This window comes from Ornithorhynchus anatinus, chromosome 3 (assembly GCF_004115215.2).
Source record: "Ornithorhynchus anatinus isolate Pmale09 chromosome 3, mOrnAna1.pri.v4, whole genome shotgun sequence".
Classification (NCBI taxonomy): Eukaryota; Metazoa; Chordata; class Mammalia; order Monotremata; family Ornithorhynchidae; genus Ornithorhynchus; species Ornithorhynchus anatinus.
In genome coordinates, this window is record NC_041730.1 from 111,196,944 (window position 1) to 111,213,454 (window position 16,511).

The following is a 16,511-nucleotide window of genomic DNA, read 5'->3' on the forward strand; positions in this document are numbered from 1 at the left end:
TTCTGACTCCTAGGCCCGTGCTCTATTCACTAGGCCAAGCTGCTTCAGGCACTACTTAGCACTCAGTAGGTGCTCAATAAATACCACTACTTGATTGGATGACTTCACACTCCTTTTCAGGCAAATCCAAGAAGGCTGCCTACTGTCAGTCATAACAATAATTATAATGATAATTGTAGTATTTGTTAAGCTCTTACTACATACCAAACACTGTGCTAAGCACTGGGGTACATATAAGATAATCAGGTCCCACATGTGACTCACAGTCTAAGTATTCATTACCCTAAAGGTTTGATTTTCCTAAAGTTTTCGCGACAGAATAGAAGCTTTCTCCTCAATTAAACAGCTTCGTTAAAAACATTTCATAAAAGTTTTGAAGCCAGTACCAGCTCATTAACCTAGCTCTGACTAGCCTAGGGTAAGTGGGGATGGAGCAACCATACGCCTGACTTTTTTTTTATGGTATTTGTTTAGTGCTTGCTATGTGCCAGACACTGTTCTAAGCGCTGGGGTAGATAAAAGCCAATCAAGTTGGACACATGCCATGTCCCACATGGGGCTCACAGTCTTAATCCCCATTTTACAGATGAGGTGACTGAGGTCCAGAGAAGGGAAGTGACTTGTCCAACGTCACATAGCAGACAAATGGTGGAGCTAGGATTAGAACCAATGATCTTCTGACTCCCGGGCCCCTTTTAGTAGACTTGCTTTGGTTGACCCCCAGCCTGCTTTCAGAAGCCCCCAAATCCGCTTTAAAGCCTGAATTAAAGCAGCTGGGCCGCTTCCACCTAAAGCATCAAGTTAACAATTGCTCTAGTGGGTCAGTCAATCATACTTATTGAACACTTACTGTGTGCAGAGCACTGCATTTGGGAGAGTACAATACAACAATAAACCGACCCATTTCCTGCCCACAACCAGTTTACAGTCTAGAGGAACTGTAACCTCTGTAAGGTCTAGAGGATGGACTGTAAATTCCATCCTCTTCTTCCTTTGCTTTTCAGTCCTGCTGTTGATTCTAACTACAGCTGTAGGCTGCCGTTCAGGCTACACCCTAGAGCTGGACGGTTTTCTACATGTGCCCAGAAAATTAGCCTCTCTGAGTGACATTTTAAGTCCAAATCTAGGCGATGACAAATTGGGAAACTTGCCTGATTATCAACATTGTCCATCCCCTGTGAAATGACTGAATTTTTCCACAGAATTATTCAAAGACGTTCTGGGGAGATCATTCGTTTCCACGTTGCACCGAGAGGGTCAGATGGGCTGCACACCCAGAAACAGCACACAATCAAAGATACAAACCCCATGTAGTATTTCTGTTTAAGCATGTAGGCCATAAGCCAGAGATCGAGAGGAAAGGCTCAAATTAAAGTAACCTACGGCAGGACAAGAAGAGCACGTGTGTGAGCACAAACCACATACACACACACACACACAGTCATTCCACATAGCAGAGGGCATTCCGAAGTTAGTAATACACTGAAAGTCCATGACAAGGACATTAGGAAATGAAGGCTACAGATAGACCACAACATGACAACAGAAACGGGCTTTATTTCAACCAGACACATCAATACTTCATCTACTATCAGTTTCTCTCCAAACCTGAATGTACGAAAATGAATGATCTGTTCAGACGATAATAGGTAAAAACTCTTGAATAACAATATAGCTCCTTCCAAATCCAAATATCTTTCCCTCTAATCGCTGCCCCTCTTTCCAGAATTTGGGTTCATGCTAGGGTTCATTTACAAGAATACACAAAATATTCATCAACCCTTAGCCAGATCAACTTAGCAAGAATTTGTTTCAAAGATAGAAACTGGGACTTGAAGGAGTGTTTTTGTTTGTTTTTAAATACAAAAACTTGAATAACCCTGACTGTTTTATTTGCAAGATACTTCACCACAAGCTCCTGGGTACACACACCAAAAAGACACACAGCGTGCTAAGTATTTCCCAGCACCCCAGTCCACAATCTCAATTTAATTATGCCTCAATAACGGTGACTCCCACTGGGACAGATGGGACCGACAACTTTTGAGCCATGGCCTTGCCCTTCTCTCTGAAGGTCAGAGAGGACTAGTACTAAAGAATGCTTCATTTGAGTTCTGAACTCCCCACATTCAGTCCATTCAACAAAATATTGCAGAAGGAAGGAGATCTTCCTTATTCACACACTCAGCAGTCTTCTCTGGGCAGACAGTTCTCCTAGGGTTGGGATCTTAGAACACTGGGCATCGTCTGGGCTAACATGGACAACACTAACAGTCAAAGATAGGACAGTTAATTGAGTGGGGGAGAGAGAATCCCAGAATAAGCGGTGAGGGGGTTGGCATTCCCTTTTAGTAGAGAACATTTACTAACACAAAAACAAGACCAACACCCCCCCCCAAAAAAACCCCACCCAAAAACAAACAAAACCCAAAGGCCAAAAATAACATTCACAGTCAACATGCCAGCTTTGTAGTTTCATTTGAAACCAAGAGCAAATCATGAAACGTCATGAAAAATATAAGTAAAGGTAAAATCTCCTAGAGTAATTACTAAATGAAGTTTAAATTACCACACTGATCAGTAAACCCCAGAAGAAAACAGCTCTCACATTTCAGGTCCTTCTTCAAACATTATTCAGCTTCTTAAAATTAATGCAGAAAAATCAGTACATTTGGCCACGTTGCACTTTTTTTCTTTAAAAAATACAATATACAGAAAAAGGTCTCTCGTATTCCCCATATGAATTTTGAAGTTCAAGCTCAAAACCCAAGAGTTTAAAGATCAACTAAAAGGATTTAAGTTATTTACAAATCCAGCAGGTACCACTGCCCAAATGGCTTTGTTTCCATTGGCGGTCTTGGGGATAGTCTGTTTCCAGCAGCAGAGCAGCAGCTTACACAGGGGGTTGTTTCCTGTTGTGGGCACCTTCACTTCTCATCGTTCATTTTGAACAATTCCAGAAGGGCCCCCACGGCTCCAAAATAACCCTTTAAAACAAGAGCAAAAAGTCCCTATCAGAAACTCCTCAGAAGAGCAATAAATTTCACAGTGATCCAAGTACACTACAGCTGGGCGTTTTCAGACTTTTCCATCATTCAATCAATCAATCCATCATATTTATTGAGCATTTACTGTGTACAGAGCACTCTACTATGCACTTGGGAAAATACGCTATAACAATATAACATTCCCTGACAGTCTACAATCACTGATACTTACTGAACACCTTACCATGTGGTTCTGCACTGTTCTAAGCGCTCTGACTTCTATTCCATACCTTCAAGCAGGACGACTTCTCGGTATGATATTTCAGATCCCTCTGCCTCAGCCTCTCCCCTATCCGAACCACACTTCGCTCTGCTGCCTGAACCATTTTTTTCCTAAACCACCATCTTGAAGTCGTCCGGCCTAGTGGCAAGAGCATGGGCTTGGGAGTCAGAGGACATGGGTTCAAATCCCTGCTCTGCCACTTGTCTGCTGTGTGATCCTGGGCAAGTCACTTCACTTCTCTGTGTTTCAGTTACCTCAACTGTAAAATGGGGATTAAGACTGTGAACCCTATGTGGGATGAGGACTGTGTCTGCACGATTACCTCGTATGTACCTCGGTGCTTAGAACAGTGTTTGCCATAGGCTGAGTACTTAACAAATACCATAATTATTATTATTATTATGCACAAGACTGAGACATTTACAAAACAAATGCAAGAATGGTATTCCAAGAGCCAAGCACTTGCAGGAGCTGGGTCCCAGGGTGGCAACCTAGATCTGGCTGCAGCTCAGTCACTGGTGCCCAGAAAGCTCCTATGCCCCTTCTAGGTAGTCTGCCACCAGTCCTGCCATCCCCAGTGGCAGGTGGAAAAGCAGGGACAGGGGAGGGAAATCCAAGAAGAGATTCCAGAAAAGAAAATGAAAGAAACCTAACAACGGAACCTTCTGTGCTTCTGCAAGGGGCCATAAGGACAGAACTACATTACAATTACATTTATGGTCACACAATTTCTCATTTTGGAAAGACTACTGCCATGGCCATGGATTTACCCTCTAAATTCTCCTCCACCCCTCTTCGCCCTCGCTTCCTTCATAGATCCCCAGGCACCTTGGAGAAGAAAACGATCCATTGACTCCCATATGCCCTGCTCTCTTCCTCCCTACACTCCTGGCAGCTGTGTGAATTTGGTGCTGAAGGAAGAGGACAAGTGACTCCAAATCTAGACATCGGGTCAACCTCGTCTACTTCAAGTTTATCCTTGTGAGCTTTAACTCTTCCCAGAAAAACTATTTCTCCATTCTTATTGATACCCTTGCCTAGTGCCCTCGCCAGTTGTTTCAGGCGTTTAACTCCCTCCTCAAACACGGGCTTAGGAGTCAGAGGTCATGGGTTCTAATCCCGGCTCCACCACCTGTCAGCTGTGTGACTTTGGGCAAGTCATTTAACTTCTCGGTGCCTCAGTTGCCTCATCTGTAAAATGGGGATTAAGACTGTGAGCCTCACGTGGGACAACCTGATTACCCTGTATCTATCCCAGCGCTTAGAACAATGCTCGGCACATAGTAAGCGCTTAACAAATACCAACATTATTATATTATCTCTTGGCCTGGTCACCTACTTGGAGAAAATCGAAACTATCCAGCATGACCTAAAATCTCCCCTATTCAGTCCCTCCCTCCTCCTGCCCCTTTGTCAACTCTCCCACCTTTTCCATTGGTATATCGAGAGCAGATCGCCTGTCTTCTCCCAAAATTCACCCGTTTCCCTTGCACATCTGACCCAATTCCTTTCACATTTTATCAAAACTCTTACCCCTCCCTTCCTCCCTCAGTTTCGCTCTCCAATGGTTCCTTCCCCACTGCTTTCAAACATACCCATATCTCCCCTATCCTAAAAGAAACCTCCCTTGACCTTGTGGCTCCCTCCATTTATTTTCCCCCCTCCCTCCTAGCATCCCTCTCCAAACTCCTTGAGTGACTTGTCTACACTCACTCTCTCAAGTCCGTCTCCTCCAATTCTCTCCTTGAACCTCTCCAATCTGGATTTCGTCCCCTTCACTCTGCAGAAACCGCCCTCTCAAAAGTCAAAAATGATCTCCTTCCTCTTTAACAATATAAGACACATTCCCTGCCCACAACAAGCTGACAGTTTACAATCACTGATACTTATTGAACACCTTACCGTATGCTTCTGCACTGTCCTAAGCACTCTTGACTTCTACTCCATACCTTCAAGCAGGATGACCTCTCAGCATGATATCTCGGATCTCTCTGCCTCAGTCTCTCTCCTATCCGAACCACACTTCGCTCTGTTGCCTGAACCATTCTTTTTCTAAACCACCATCTTGAAGTCGCCCGGCCTAGTGACAAGATCATGGGCTTGGGAGTAAGAGGACATGGGTTCAAATCCTTGCTCCGCCTGACAAATCAATGGCCTCTACTCCATCCTAATCCTCCTTGACTTCTCAGCTACCACTTCTGGAAACATTATCCAACCTTGGGTTCAATGACTCTTTTCTCCCCTGGTTCTTCTCATCTCTCTGGCTGCTCATTCTCAGGCTCATTCACGGGTTCCTCCTCTGTCTCCTATCCTCTAATTGTGTGAGTCCCTTGAGGCTCAGTTCTGGGCCTCAAGTTCTATTCTCCATCCTTGAAAACTCATTCCGTCCCACGGCTTCAACTACCACCTCTATGCAAATGATTCTCAAATCACTACCTCCAGCCCTAGTCTCTCTCCCTCTCTGCAGCCTCGCATTTCCTCCTGCCTTCAAGACATCTCTACTTGGATGTTCTGCCGACACCTCAAATTTAACTCGTCCAAAACAGTACTCCTTATCATCCCACCAGAACCCTGTCGTCCCCCTGATTTTCCCATTACTGTAGACAGCACCACCATCCTTTCTGTCTCTAAAGCCTGTAACTTTGGACGCTTCCTTGACTCTTCTCTCTCGTTCAACCCGCATATTCAATCACTAAATCCTGTCACTTCAATCTTCACATTGCTAAAATCAGCCCTTTCCTCTCCATTCAAACTGCTACAATGTTAATCCAAGCATTTATCCCATCCCATCTTGATCACTGTATCATTCCCCCGGCCCTCGCTCACCTCTCTGCCTGCTCTCTCTCCCCACTACAGTCCATATTTCGCTTTGCTGTCCGGATCATTTTTCTACAAAAATGGACAGTCCATGTTTCCCCACTCCTCAGGAACCTCTAGTGGTTGCCCATCCCCCTCCACATCAAACAGAAACACCTTATCGTCACCTTTAAAACATTCGATCACCTTTCCCCCTCCTACTTTACATCTCGCTGCTCTCCTACTATAACCCAGCCCTCATGCTTCATTCCTCTAATACCAACCTACTCAGTGTAACTTGGTCTCATCTATCTCGTCACCCACATCCTGCCTCTCGCCTGAAATGTCTTCCCTCTTCATATCCAACAGACAATTACTCCCTCCATCCTCAAAGCCTACTGAAGACACATCTTCTCCAAGAGGCCTTCCCTGACTAGACCTTCATTTCCTCTTCTCCCACTCCCTTCTGTGTCACTCTGATTTGTTCATTTTATTCACCCCTCCCTTAGCCCCGCAGCACTTGCGTACATGTCTGTAATTTATTTATATTCATGTCTGTCTCCCGTTCTAGACTGTGAGTTTGCTGTGGGCAGGGAATTTGTCTACCAACTCTGTTATACTGTACTCTCCCAAGTGCTTAGTACAGTGCTCCGCACATAGTAGGCACTCAATAAACACAACCAATTGATTGATTGATCTGCGGGCAAAGGATGTGGTCTGAGGCAGAGGTGCCAGAAGGCAGCGTAGCCAAGTGGAAAGATTACGAGCCTGTGAGTCAGGACTCAGGTTCCAGTCCCGGATCTACTAGGAGCTTACTGTGTTACTTTGGGCAAGTCACCTAACTGCTCTATGCCTCAGTTTCCTTATCTGTAAAAGGGAAATAAGATACCCATTCTCCCTCTCAGACTGTGAGCCCATGAGAGACAAGAACCATTTCTGACCTGATTAACTTATATCTACCCCAGTGCTAAATACAGTGTTTGACACCCAATGAGCTCTTTACAAATAACATAATAGTAGTAATAATAATAATAACAATAATAATTTACTGGCTTACATTTTGAGTCTTTGTTTTTCAATGCTAAAATACTCCAGAAAGCACCTGGTTTGGGTTTCAGAACCAACCGGATCTTTAATTTAAAGTTGTTTTCCAAAATGGAAATGGGAAAGGAAACTTCCTCAACAGCTTCTTAGCTCCATGCATAGTGGGACAGAGCCAAGTACCCTGGCTTTGCACCATCCTCCTGCTACTATGCTCAGCATTCCCCTACCCATCCCCTCTGAGTGAGTGTTACAGGACTGAAGCTTCCCTCTTCAATCCCGGCTCCCAGCAGCCCCAATTTACACTAGGATGTTGCTATTCGTCCATTTGTAATTCAAACAGTTCAATTTTGGGCAGGTCTGTCCCCTGTCTGGGGCTGATATGGCACTAGAAAACTTTATGTCTGATATTTTTATTTTTAAAGCCCCAGGCTCCTTCCACCTCAGCTCCGGCCACAGAGCCCCAATGGCTTGGGAAGCCGCCATGTTTCCAGGGGCCAGGAATGGGAACATGATGGCTCTGGAGCAATGGAGGGGGTGGGGGTGAAACAAACAATGCTCTCAGCAATAACAGAGGCTCTGCAAACAACCACAGAGAATCTGTGTGTCCTCACCACACCCTTACACTCCACAATTTACAAATGGAACGTACATCTGTGGCTTGCCCAGAGTGCTTAGTAGGTATGCTTAATACTTCCTCCTTTCTACCTCAAACACCCTTAACCTGCTCCATGGATGCAGAAGAGGGAGGGGTGTCCTGTAAGAGTACACACCCAATTATTTTAAAGGAAAAAAGTTTCTGCTCACATCCCCCACTTACCTCATGCTCCAAGAATAGTGCTTTTAGTTGTCCTTTGGACCAGAAATCCATGGCATAAGCTAGCAGCTTCATGGAGACCATGTTGATTCGGAGGAAATTCCCCACAAACACCACCCTGTCAATGTTCTGCAAAAATGAAAGATACCTTTAGGGGCCTATGGGAAGGACATTTCAGTGAAGAATAATGCTACCAGTTCAATTTTAAAAGTGATACTTTTTCAAAATAGTTTGGATCAGAACCTGAACAAAACCAACAAATATTTAGTTGTTATAAGAACACAAAGAGCAGAAGTTTATCTTTAGTTTTAAATGAGCAAAAACAGAACCCCAGATTGGTAGTATTCTTGGCACTCCATCTAAGGGTTTAACATTACCTAGCACACTAGTGTTCTCCAGATATTTTTCTCAGGTCCCAATTTTTTTCCCCACTATTTATAAAGCATAGGTTAGAATGTGCGCCCCAAATGAGACAGGGAATTATTCCAACCTGATTATTTTGTATTTACTACAGTACTAATCACACAGTAATTGCTTAGCACCATAATTATGCGGGACTAGGAAGGTGTCTGGTGAGCTTTTGCCCAGAAAATAGCATTTCAATTAAACAATGGTATATATTGAGCAGCTACTGTGTGCAAAGCACTGTACTGAGCACTTGGGAGACAAGTTAGAAAACACAAATTAGAAGATTTCTGGCCTCAAGGAGCTTACTTCTCCAAGAACAGAGGCCACTCAATCTCCAAGGGCTCCTTCCCCTCTGCCTTCAAACATGCCCACGTCTCCCCCATCCTAAAAAAACCCGCTCTTGACCCCACTTCCCCCTCCAGTTATCGTCCTATCTCCCTACTACCCTTCCTTTCCAAAATCCTAGAACGAGTCGTCTACAATCGATGCCTAGAATTCCTTAACTCCCATTCTCTCCTAGACCCCCTCCAATCTGGCTTCCGTCCCCTCCACTCTACCGAGACTGCTCTCTCTAAGGTCACCCGTGACCTCCTTCTTGCCAAATCCAATGGCTCCTACTTACTCCATTCTGATCCTCCTTGACCTCTCTGCTGCCTTTGACACTGTCGACCATCCCCTCCTCCTCCATACCTTATCTCACCTTGGCTTCACGGACTCTGTCCTCTCCTGGTTCTCCTCTTACCTCTCTGGCCGATCATTCTCGGTCTCCTTCATTCTCGGTCTCCTTCGCTGGAGCCTCCTCCCCCTCCCATCCTTTAACTGTTGGAGTTCCTCAAGGGTCAGTTCTTGGCCCTCTTCTGTTCTCCATTTACACTCACTCCCTCAGTGAACTCATCCGCTCTCACGGCTTTGACTACCATCTCTACGCAGATGACCCGCAGATCTACATCTCCTCCCCTGTCCTCTCCCCCTCCCTTCAGGCTCGCATCTCCTCCTGCCTCCGGGACGTCTCCACCTGGATGTCGGCCCGCCACCTAAAACTCAACATGAGCGAGACTGAGCTCCTCATCTTCCCTCCCAAACCCGGTCCTCTCCCAGACTTCCCTATCACCGTGGATGGCACGACCATCCTTCCCGTCTCTCGGGCCCGCAATCTCGGTGTCATCCTTTACTCGTCCCTCTCGTTCACCCCACACATCCTATCTGTTACCAAGACCTGCCGGTTTCACCTCTACAATATCGCCAAGATCCGCCCTTTCCTCTCCACCCAAACGGCTACCTTACTATTACGGGCTCTCGTTATATCCCGGCTAGACTACTGTGTCAGCCTTCTCTCTGACCTCCCTTCCTCCTCTCTCGCCCCGCTCCGGTCTATTCTTCACTCCGCTGCCCGGCTCATCTTCCTGCAGAAACGATCTGGGCATGTCACTCCCCTTCTTAAACAACTCCAGTGGTTGCCTATCGACCTCCGCTCCAAACAAAAACTCCTCACTCTAGGCTTCGAGGCTCTCCATCACCTTGCCCCTTCCTACCTCTCCTCCCTTCTCTCTTTCTACCGCCCACCCCGCACGCTCCGCTCCTCTGCCGCCCACCTCCTCGCCGTCCCTCGGTCTCGCCTATCCCACCGTCGACCCCTGGGTCACGTCCTCCCACGGTCCTGGAACGCCCTCCCTCCTCACCTCCGCCAAACCGATTCTCTTTCCCTCTTCAAAACCCTACTTAAAAATCACCTCCTCCAAGAGGCCTTCCCAGACTGAGCTCCTCTTCCCCCTCTACTCCCTCTGTCATCCCCCCTTTACCTCTCCGCAGCTGAAGCCTCATTTTCCCCTTTTCCCTCTGCTCCTCCACCTCTCCCTTCCCATCCCCACAGCACTGTACTCGTCCGCTCAACTGTATATATTTTCGTTACCCTATTTATTTTGTTAATGAATTGTACATCGCCTTGATTCTATTTAGTTGCCATTGTTTTTACGAGATGTTCTTCCCCTTGACGCTGTTTATTGCCATTGTTCTTGTCTGTCCGTCTCCCCCGATTAGACTGTAAGCCCGTCAAACGGCAGGGACTGTCTCTATCTGTTGCCGACTTGTTCATCCCAAGCGCTTAGTACAGTGCTCTGCACATAGTAAGCGCTCAATAAATACTATTGAATGAATTAAACAATGGTATATATTGAGCAGCTACTGTGTGCAAAGCACTGTACTGAGCACTTGGGAGACAAGTTAGAAAACACAAATTAGAAGATTTCTGGCCTCAAGGAGCTTACTTCTCCAAGAACAGAGGTCTTAGTGCTGGGCTAACTATTGTGAATAAGGTTAGAGAAAACAGAAAATAGTGCCTTTACTAAAATTAAAAAAAAAAAGATCACTGACTCCCAGAGTCAAAAGAAGCTTCTGTTCAGCTGAGAAAAGGACTGTTTTTTAATGGTACTTATTAAGTAATTATTATGTGCCAGGCACTGTACTAAGCACTGAGGTATAGTTTATTCAGGTTGGAAACAGCCCCCTGCCTCACATAGGGGTCACAGTCCTAATCCTCATTTTCCAGTCAAGGTAACTGAGGCCCCGAGAAGTTAAGTGACTAGCCCAAAGTCACCCAGCAGACAAGTGGCAGAGCTGAGATTAGAACCCAGGTCCTCTAACTCTCAGGCCCATCCTCTTTCCACCAGGCCATGCTGCTTCTTTCTGTTGATTCTCAAAGTGGTTGGCCCGTGTTGTTACCTTCCCAATTGTTTTCACTGCTTTATTTTTCTTGAAAATCGGATGCTTCATTTTGTTAGTTTTCACACTCTCCCTTTTCCTCCATCTCCCCCAACACCTAGGATCTCAAATTAAGTGACAGACTAGTATCGAAGCTGAAGACGAACCACTCTCCTCCACCGTAGAAAAAAAACCAAAACCCTCAGTTCTAGTTGAGTGGATCAAGGCCCAGACAGTGGATTTGGAGCCACTCGAAAATTGTACATTACAAACTGAGTGTGAAGGGTAGCAAGCATGTGCGAAAGCAAGTCTCGTTCAGACTGTAGTGGCTTTTGAGTGGAGGGTCCATGGACTGAAAAGCAGAAGGCCAGGAAGTGATTTGGAAATTCAGACCATTGCTCTGGACTGCTGGATGTGAAGCACAGTTCCACATTACAAGATGGTCCTCAGAGGGTAAGGCCATTATTCATCACTGCTGGAGTCAACACGGAGAAAAGCAAGGATACACTTGGGGATAAAAAAAAAACCCTCCTTGTACATATTTCTTCTCAGTAGAAATGGTGCTAATGCATTTTATATGCAATGGAGGATTTTTATTATATGAATCGACTAAAATTCATCGAGGTTGATCTGGTCTCACAGCCTTTTTATGAACGTAGGCCTGAAGTTTTGACTGCTAGGAACTCGCACCACCCATGCATTTATGTGTGTGTGTGTGTGTGTGTGTATTTATGGTATTTTTCAAGTGCTTACACTGTATGTCAGGCACTGTTCTAAGCACTGGGGTCCAGAAAGGTAAATTAGGTTAGGCACAGTCCCTGCCCCTTATGGGGCTCAGAGTCTAAGTCAGAAGGAGAGGAGTTTAATTCGCATTTTACAGATGAGGTAACATACACAGAAAAATAAACTGACTTGTCCAATGGCACACAATGGACAAGTGGAAGACCCAGGTCCTCTCCCTCCCAGGCCTGTGCTCTATCTACTAGGGCATGCTGTTTCCCCTTTACATTCTACTGCTTCCTCCTACCTGCAGTGTCTTTTTAAGTGCCTTTCTCATCAGACTGTAAACTCCTTGAGAACAAGGATCATGTTTATTAATTTTCTCCCAGTGTTTAGTACAGTTTCTGGCTCATAGTAAGGGCTTAACAAATATCATAAAAAAACTGTATTGTACTCTCCCGAGTGTTTACTACAGTGGTTAGCACAGAGTGAGCACTCAATAAACACGACAGATTGTATGATTGACTTTGGATTCTGTCCAATTATGAGCTGTAGTCAGAGGTTCAAAGGGGTCTGGATAAAGTCACGGATGAGCAGTCTAACGGGTTACTAAAGGTTAGTGATGTAGAAGACAAGACAATATTAGAAGTTTATAGGATAGATGTTAAGAAGCAGCATTGTCTACTGGGAAATGCACGGGCCTGGGAATCAGGGGACCTGGGTTCCAATCCCAACTATGCCACTTGGGCAAGTCACTAACTTCTCTGTGCCTCGTTTCTCTCATCTGCAAAATGGGGATTCAATACCTGTTTTCCCTCCTACTTAGACAGAGAGCCCCATGTGAGACCTGATTATCTTGAATGCACTGTAGTGTCTAGTACAGTGCTTGGCACATAAGTGCTTAACAAATACCACAATTATTACAAAGGCCAAACCATTTCAGGGTTCCTACAAGCATCCTACTGCCACTAGAGAATGCAGAATACTGGCCTAGATGGACTAACAAGTCTATTGCACTCTCCCCGAGCTCGTAATACAGTGCTTTGCACACAGTGAGTGCTCAATACATATGATTGGTTGATTGAGGGGCCACTGGCCTGATTCAGAATGGACTCTCCTCATGCTCTTAAATCCAAGTGGGCCTCCAATGAGGTGGAGGGAAAACACATCTTGGGCCAAACTACACGGTATCTTCCCTGTTGTAGAACAATTCCTGGTTCATAAAGCCTACCCGTCAAGAGGTGTTTTAAACATTTCAAACACAGAAACGAGGAACTACTATCTATACAACGACTCCTGGTGTGGGCATTCTGGCCTCTGCTGCCGCTCTCTAGGCTTTGATAGCCCTGTACAATGCTGCTTGAACTCCATGCCACAAGGCAACACTGTAAAGAAGCTGAAAGCAAAGAGAAGAGAGGAATCTTCTAGCAGATTGGAGAACGGTTTGCCACAGAACTCTGGTGTCTGAAACTGGGTTAGGTTGTGCAGTGTTCAGTCTACAAACACGCCATGGCCCTCACATACACTGAGGCAAGAAATGTGGATAGACCCTCGTGGCCAAGTGCACTAGATATGGGCCAAAAACAGTGGCATCAACAAATTTAACACGTAGGTTTAGGACTAGCCCACGCCTTCCCTTGGCATCTTGCATCCGACTAGGCTCGATTACCAGAACGAATTTGGGAAACACTATTTTTCTCATTACAGCAAGATGCGCATAGGTTACGGAGAGGGAGCTTACCTCAGATTTTGAGCTTCAGACAGGTATCACAAGGGTAGTCCCACCCACTATCACCAACACAAGTACCATACTGTACTCTCCCAAGTGCTTAGCACAGTGCTTTGCACACAATAAACACTCCATAAATACTATTGAATGAATGAATAAAAAGAAAGTACCTCATTCAGTGCACACATGCGAGCAATGGAGCCAATGTTGTTCGTGATGGTGACGAGGGTGGCTCTGGCCAGGTCCTCCTTACTGATGGAATCTCTCTTTTCTTTACTCATCATATGGCCAAAGCTACGTTGGGAACAGCAACAGAGGATTTGAGTCAGCCTTTCAGAGGAGCCAGGTTTTGACTGAACGGTTGTTACCGAAGTTTCCCAGTGACCTCTGTTTTCACCAGAGGCCACAGCCTGAAAGGACTGTCTGTGCTACAATGTTCCTATTCAAAAACCATTAAGAATCCAATGGAAAGGGCAGGCTGTCACCCATTATTTTCCGCACCAATGAGATGGATTGGTTATCGGAAACGTCCGTGCATGTCTCCGAACGATGAATGCCCTTTCTTCCATTCCACCAAGGGGAGGGTGAGGCTAAGAAAATATTAGCTAAGAAGCTGGGGGGAAGAGAGGGAGGAAAGAGTGGCTATGGGGAACAAATGAGAGACAGAAAGAGACAGAGAGACAGAGCGCGCAAACACTCCACAGACAGGCCTTTCCTCATCTATCTCCCTTCCCAATTTTCACCCATATGACCCCTTCTCTGTCAGCCTCTCCCTACACTGCACTAACCATTGTTCTTGTCACGGTTGTGTCCCCCTCTTGCCTCCATTCCCCAGTCATTTTTTGGACCCCTAATCCTAGCTTCCTCAAAAGAAGACAAAAAGAAGCCCCATTAGGTAAAGCCTGCCTCTTTTAAAGAACATTAACCAGCTATTTTTTAAAAAAATTCAAAACTGGTCAATTTTAAAGACACACTTCAACAACACAAACATTTAAGTGTCTTTTGTGAAAGAAAAATCAAGCCATCACTGGCGTATCTTTATCTTTAAATCTTTATTTTAAAATTACATATTATAAATTATTTATTTATAATGGCTGTCTTCCCCTCTCTCGTTATGGGCAGGGAATGTGTCTGCGAACTCTGCTATACTGTACTCTCCCAAGCACGCAGTACAGTGCTCTGCACAAAGTACTCAGTAAATACCACTGTGAAATAAAAGTCAAGCTCTTGATCCTAAATGAGGCAGTAAATCCAAGAAAACCTCTGGACTGAGCCTGCCACACGGTTAACAGTACTGATCCTAGCTAAAAATGTCTCTACCTTGATGCTACAGCCGATCCTTGGAGGCCAAACCGCTCATAATCTCCTCCGTAGATGTCCTTCACCAGCTTGTCCACATTGGTGCTGTCTCCCTTAGCTGCCATTTCTAGCGCTTCTTCAAAAGTTTCGCAGCCTGTCAGCAAACAGCACAGCCCCAGGAATGTTCCACCTCCGAGACTGAAGGAACAACAGGAGTTCATGTTTAGTTTTTGGAAACTCTTCCAGCCCAGGAAGAACCTGGATGTACTATCAATTGGAACAGGAAATCCCATCAGGATTGAGTGCAGCATGGCCTAGTGGTAAGAGCACAAGCCTGGGAATCAGAGAACCTGGGTTCTAATCCTAGCTCTGTCACTTGCCTTGGGTACGTTTCTCATCCCTCAGTTTCTCAACTGTAAAATGGAGATTCAAAATCCAATAGAATCATGATAATAATAATATTTCTTAAGCGTTTACTCAAGCACTGCATTAAGCACTGCATTAAGCACCGGGGTAGATTCAAGATAATCAGGTACCACATGGGGCTCACTTTGCAGATGAGGGAACTAAGGCACAGAGACGTTATGTAACTTGCTCAAAGTCCAAGCAGACAAGAGGCGGACGGGATTAGAACCCAGGTCCTCTGACTCCCAGGCCCATGCTCTTCCCACTAGGACATGCTGTTTCTCTCTCCTACTTAACCATAAGCCTCATATGGAACAGGAACAGCATCCGGCCTAATTAACTTCTGTCTACCACAGCACTTTGAATAGTGTTTGACGCATAGTGAGCACTTAAATACTATTAAAAAAGTACTTGAACATAGTAAGTGCTTAATGAATACCTTTTTTAAAAAAAAAAAAAAGATCACACTTAACAAATGGGTCTCTAGGCCAAACTTGCCTAATTTATGGTGTAGACTGCCTTAAAGTTGCTAGATTTGGGGAACAGGGACGTCTAGCACCCAAGTGTCTCATTTGCAAGCACTGTAGCTTAGTGGGAAGAGCACAGGCCAGGGAGTTTGAGGACCTGAGTTCAAATCCCAGTTCTGCCACTTATGTGCTATGTGATCTTGGACAACTCATGAAACTTCTCTGTGCCAGTTTCCTCATCTGCAAAATGAAGATTCGATACCTGTTCTCCCTCTTACTTGTGAGCCCCATGTGGAACCCCGTTATCTACCCCAGTGCTTGGCATATAGTTAAGCGCTTAACAGATACGACAGCTTATTTTGCAAATACCAAAACGAGTGATATTACCTAAGAAATCCTTCTCATACAAATGGTACTGGATGAGAATCAAAATAAAACTAAAATAAAATCCAAAATACACCCAGATGTATCTGAATTTTAAAAATGAATAAAACCTGATCATTTTATCCATGAATTACCTATTTCTAATGCATAATACCATCTACCCTACGTATACGCCAGGGCTTTACAACCAACCAGCCAGTCAATCAATGGTATTTCCTGAACGCTTACTGTGTACAGAGCATTGTACTAAGCACTTGGGAGAGTACAATGAAGTTGGCAAACATGATCCCTGCCCACAAGGAGCTTACAGTCTACAGGGGGAGGCAGACATTAAAAAATAATTACAAATAGGGGAAATGGTGGAGTGTATGTACTGTGGGGCTGTGGGTGGGGTGAATATCAAGTGTTTAGGGGTTGATGTAACCATCTTATATTGCTGGATAGAGTTCCCAGGATACGAGTGGGGCTTGGTCTACGT

General features: G+C 45.1%; 1 protein-coding gene and 1 non-coding gene across 3 annotated transcripts in view; both read right to left on the bottom strand.

The window, feature by feature from the left end:
* Positions 1-1,537: 1,537 nt before the first annotated feature.
* Positions 1,538-16,511, bottom strand: part of PANK1 (pantothenate kinase 1) — a 56,855-nt gene continuing 41,881 nt past the window's right edge. For both annotated transcript variants that reach the window (XM_029060339.2, XM_029060338.2), the window contains exons 4-7: positions 14,799-14,975; positions 13,649-13,772; positions 7,928-8,053; positions 1,538-2,987 (exon numbers count right to left, since the gene is read on the bottom strand). In XM_029060339.2, the coding sequence (XP_028916172.1) occupies positions 2,928-2,987; positions 7,928-8,053; positions 13,649-13,772; positions 14,799-14,975 (487 nt within the window). In that variant the 3' untranslated portion in view covers positions 1,538-2,927. The remainder of the gene's footprint in view (positions 2,988-7,927; positions 8,054-13,648; positions 13,773-14,798; positions 14,976-16,511) is intronic.
* On the bottom strand, positions 13,074-13,162 carry MIR107 (microRNA mir-107). Its single transcript, NR_034814.1, has one exon. It is a non-coding gene; the product is annotated as a microRNA mir-107 (primary transcript).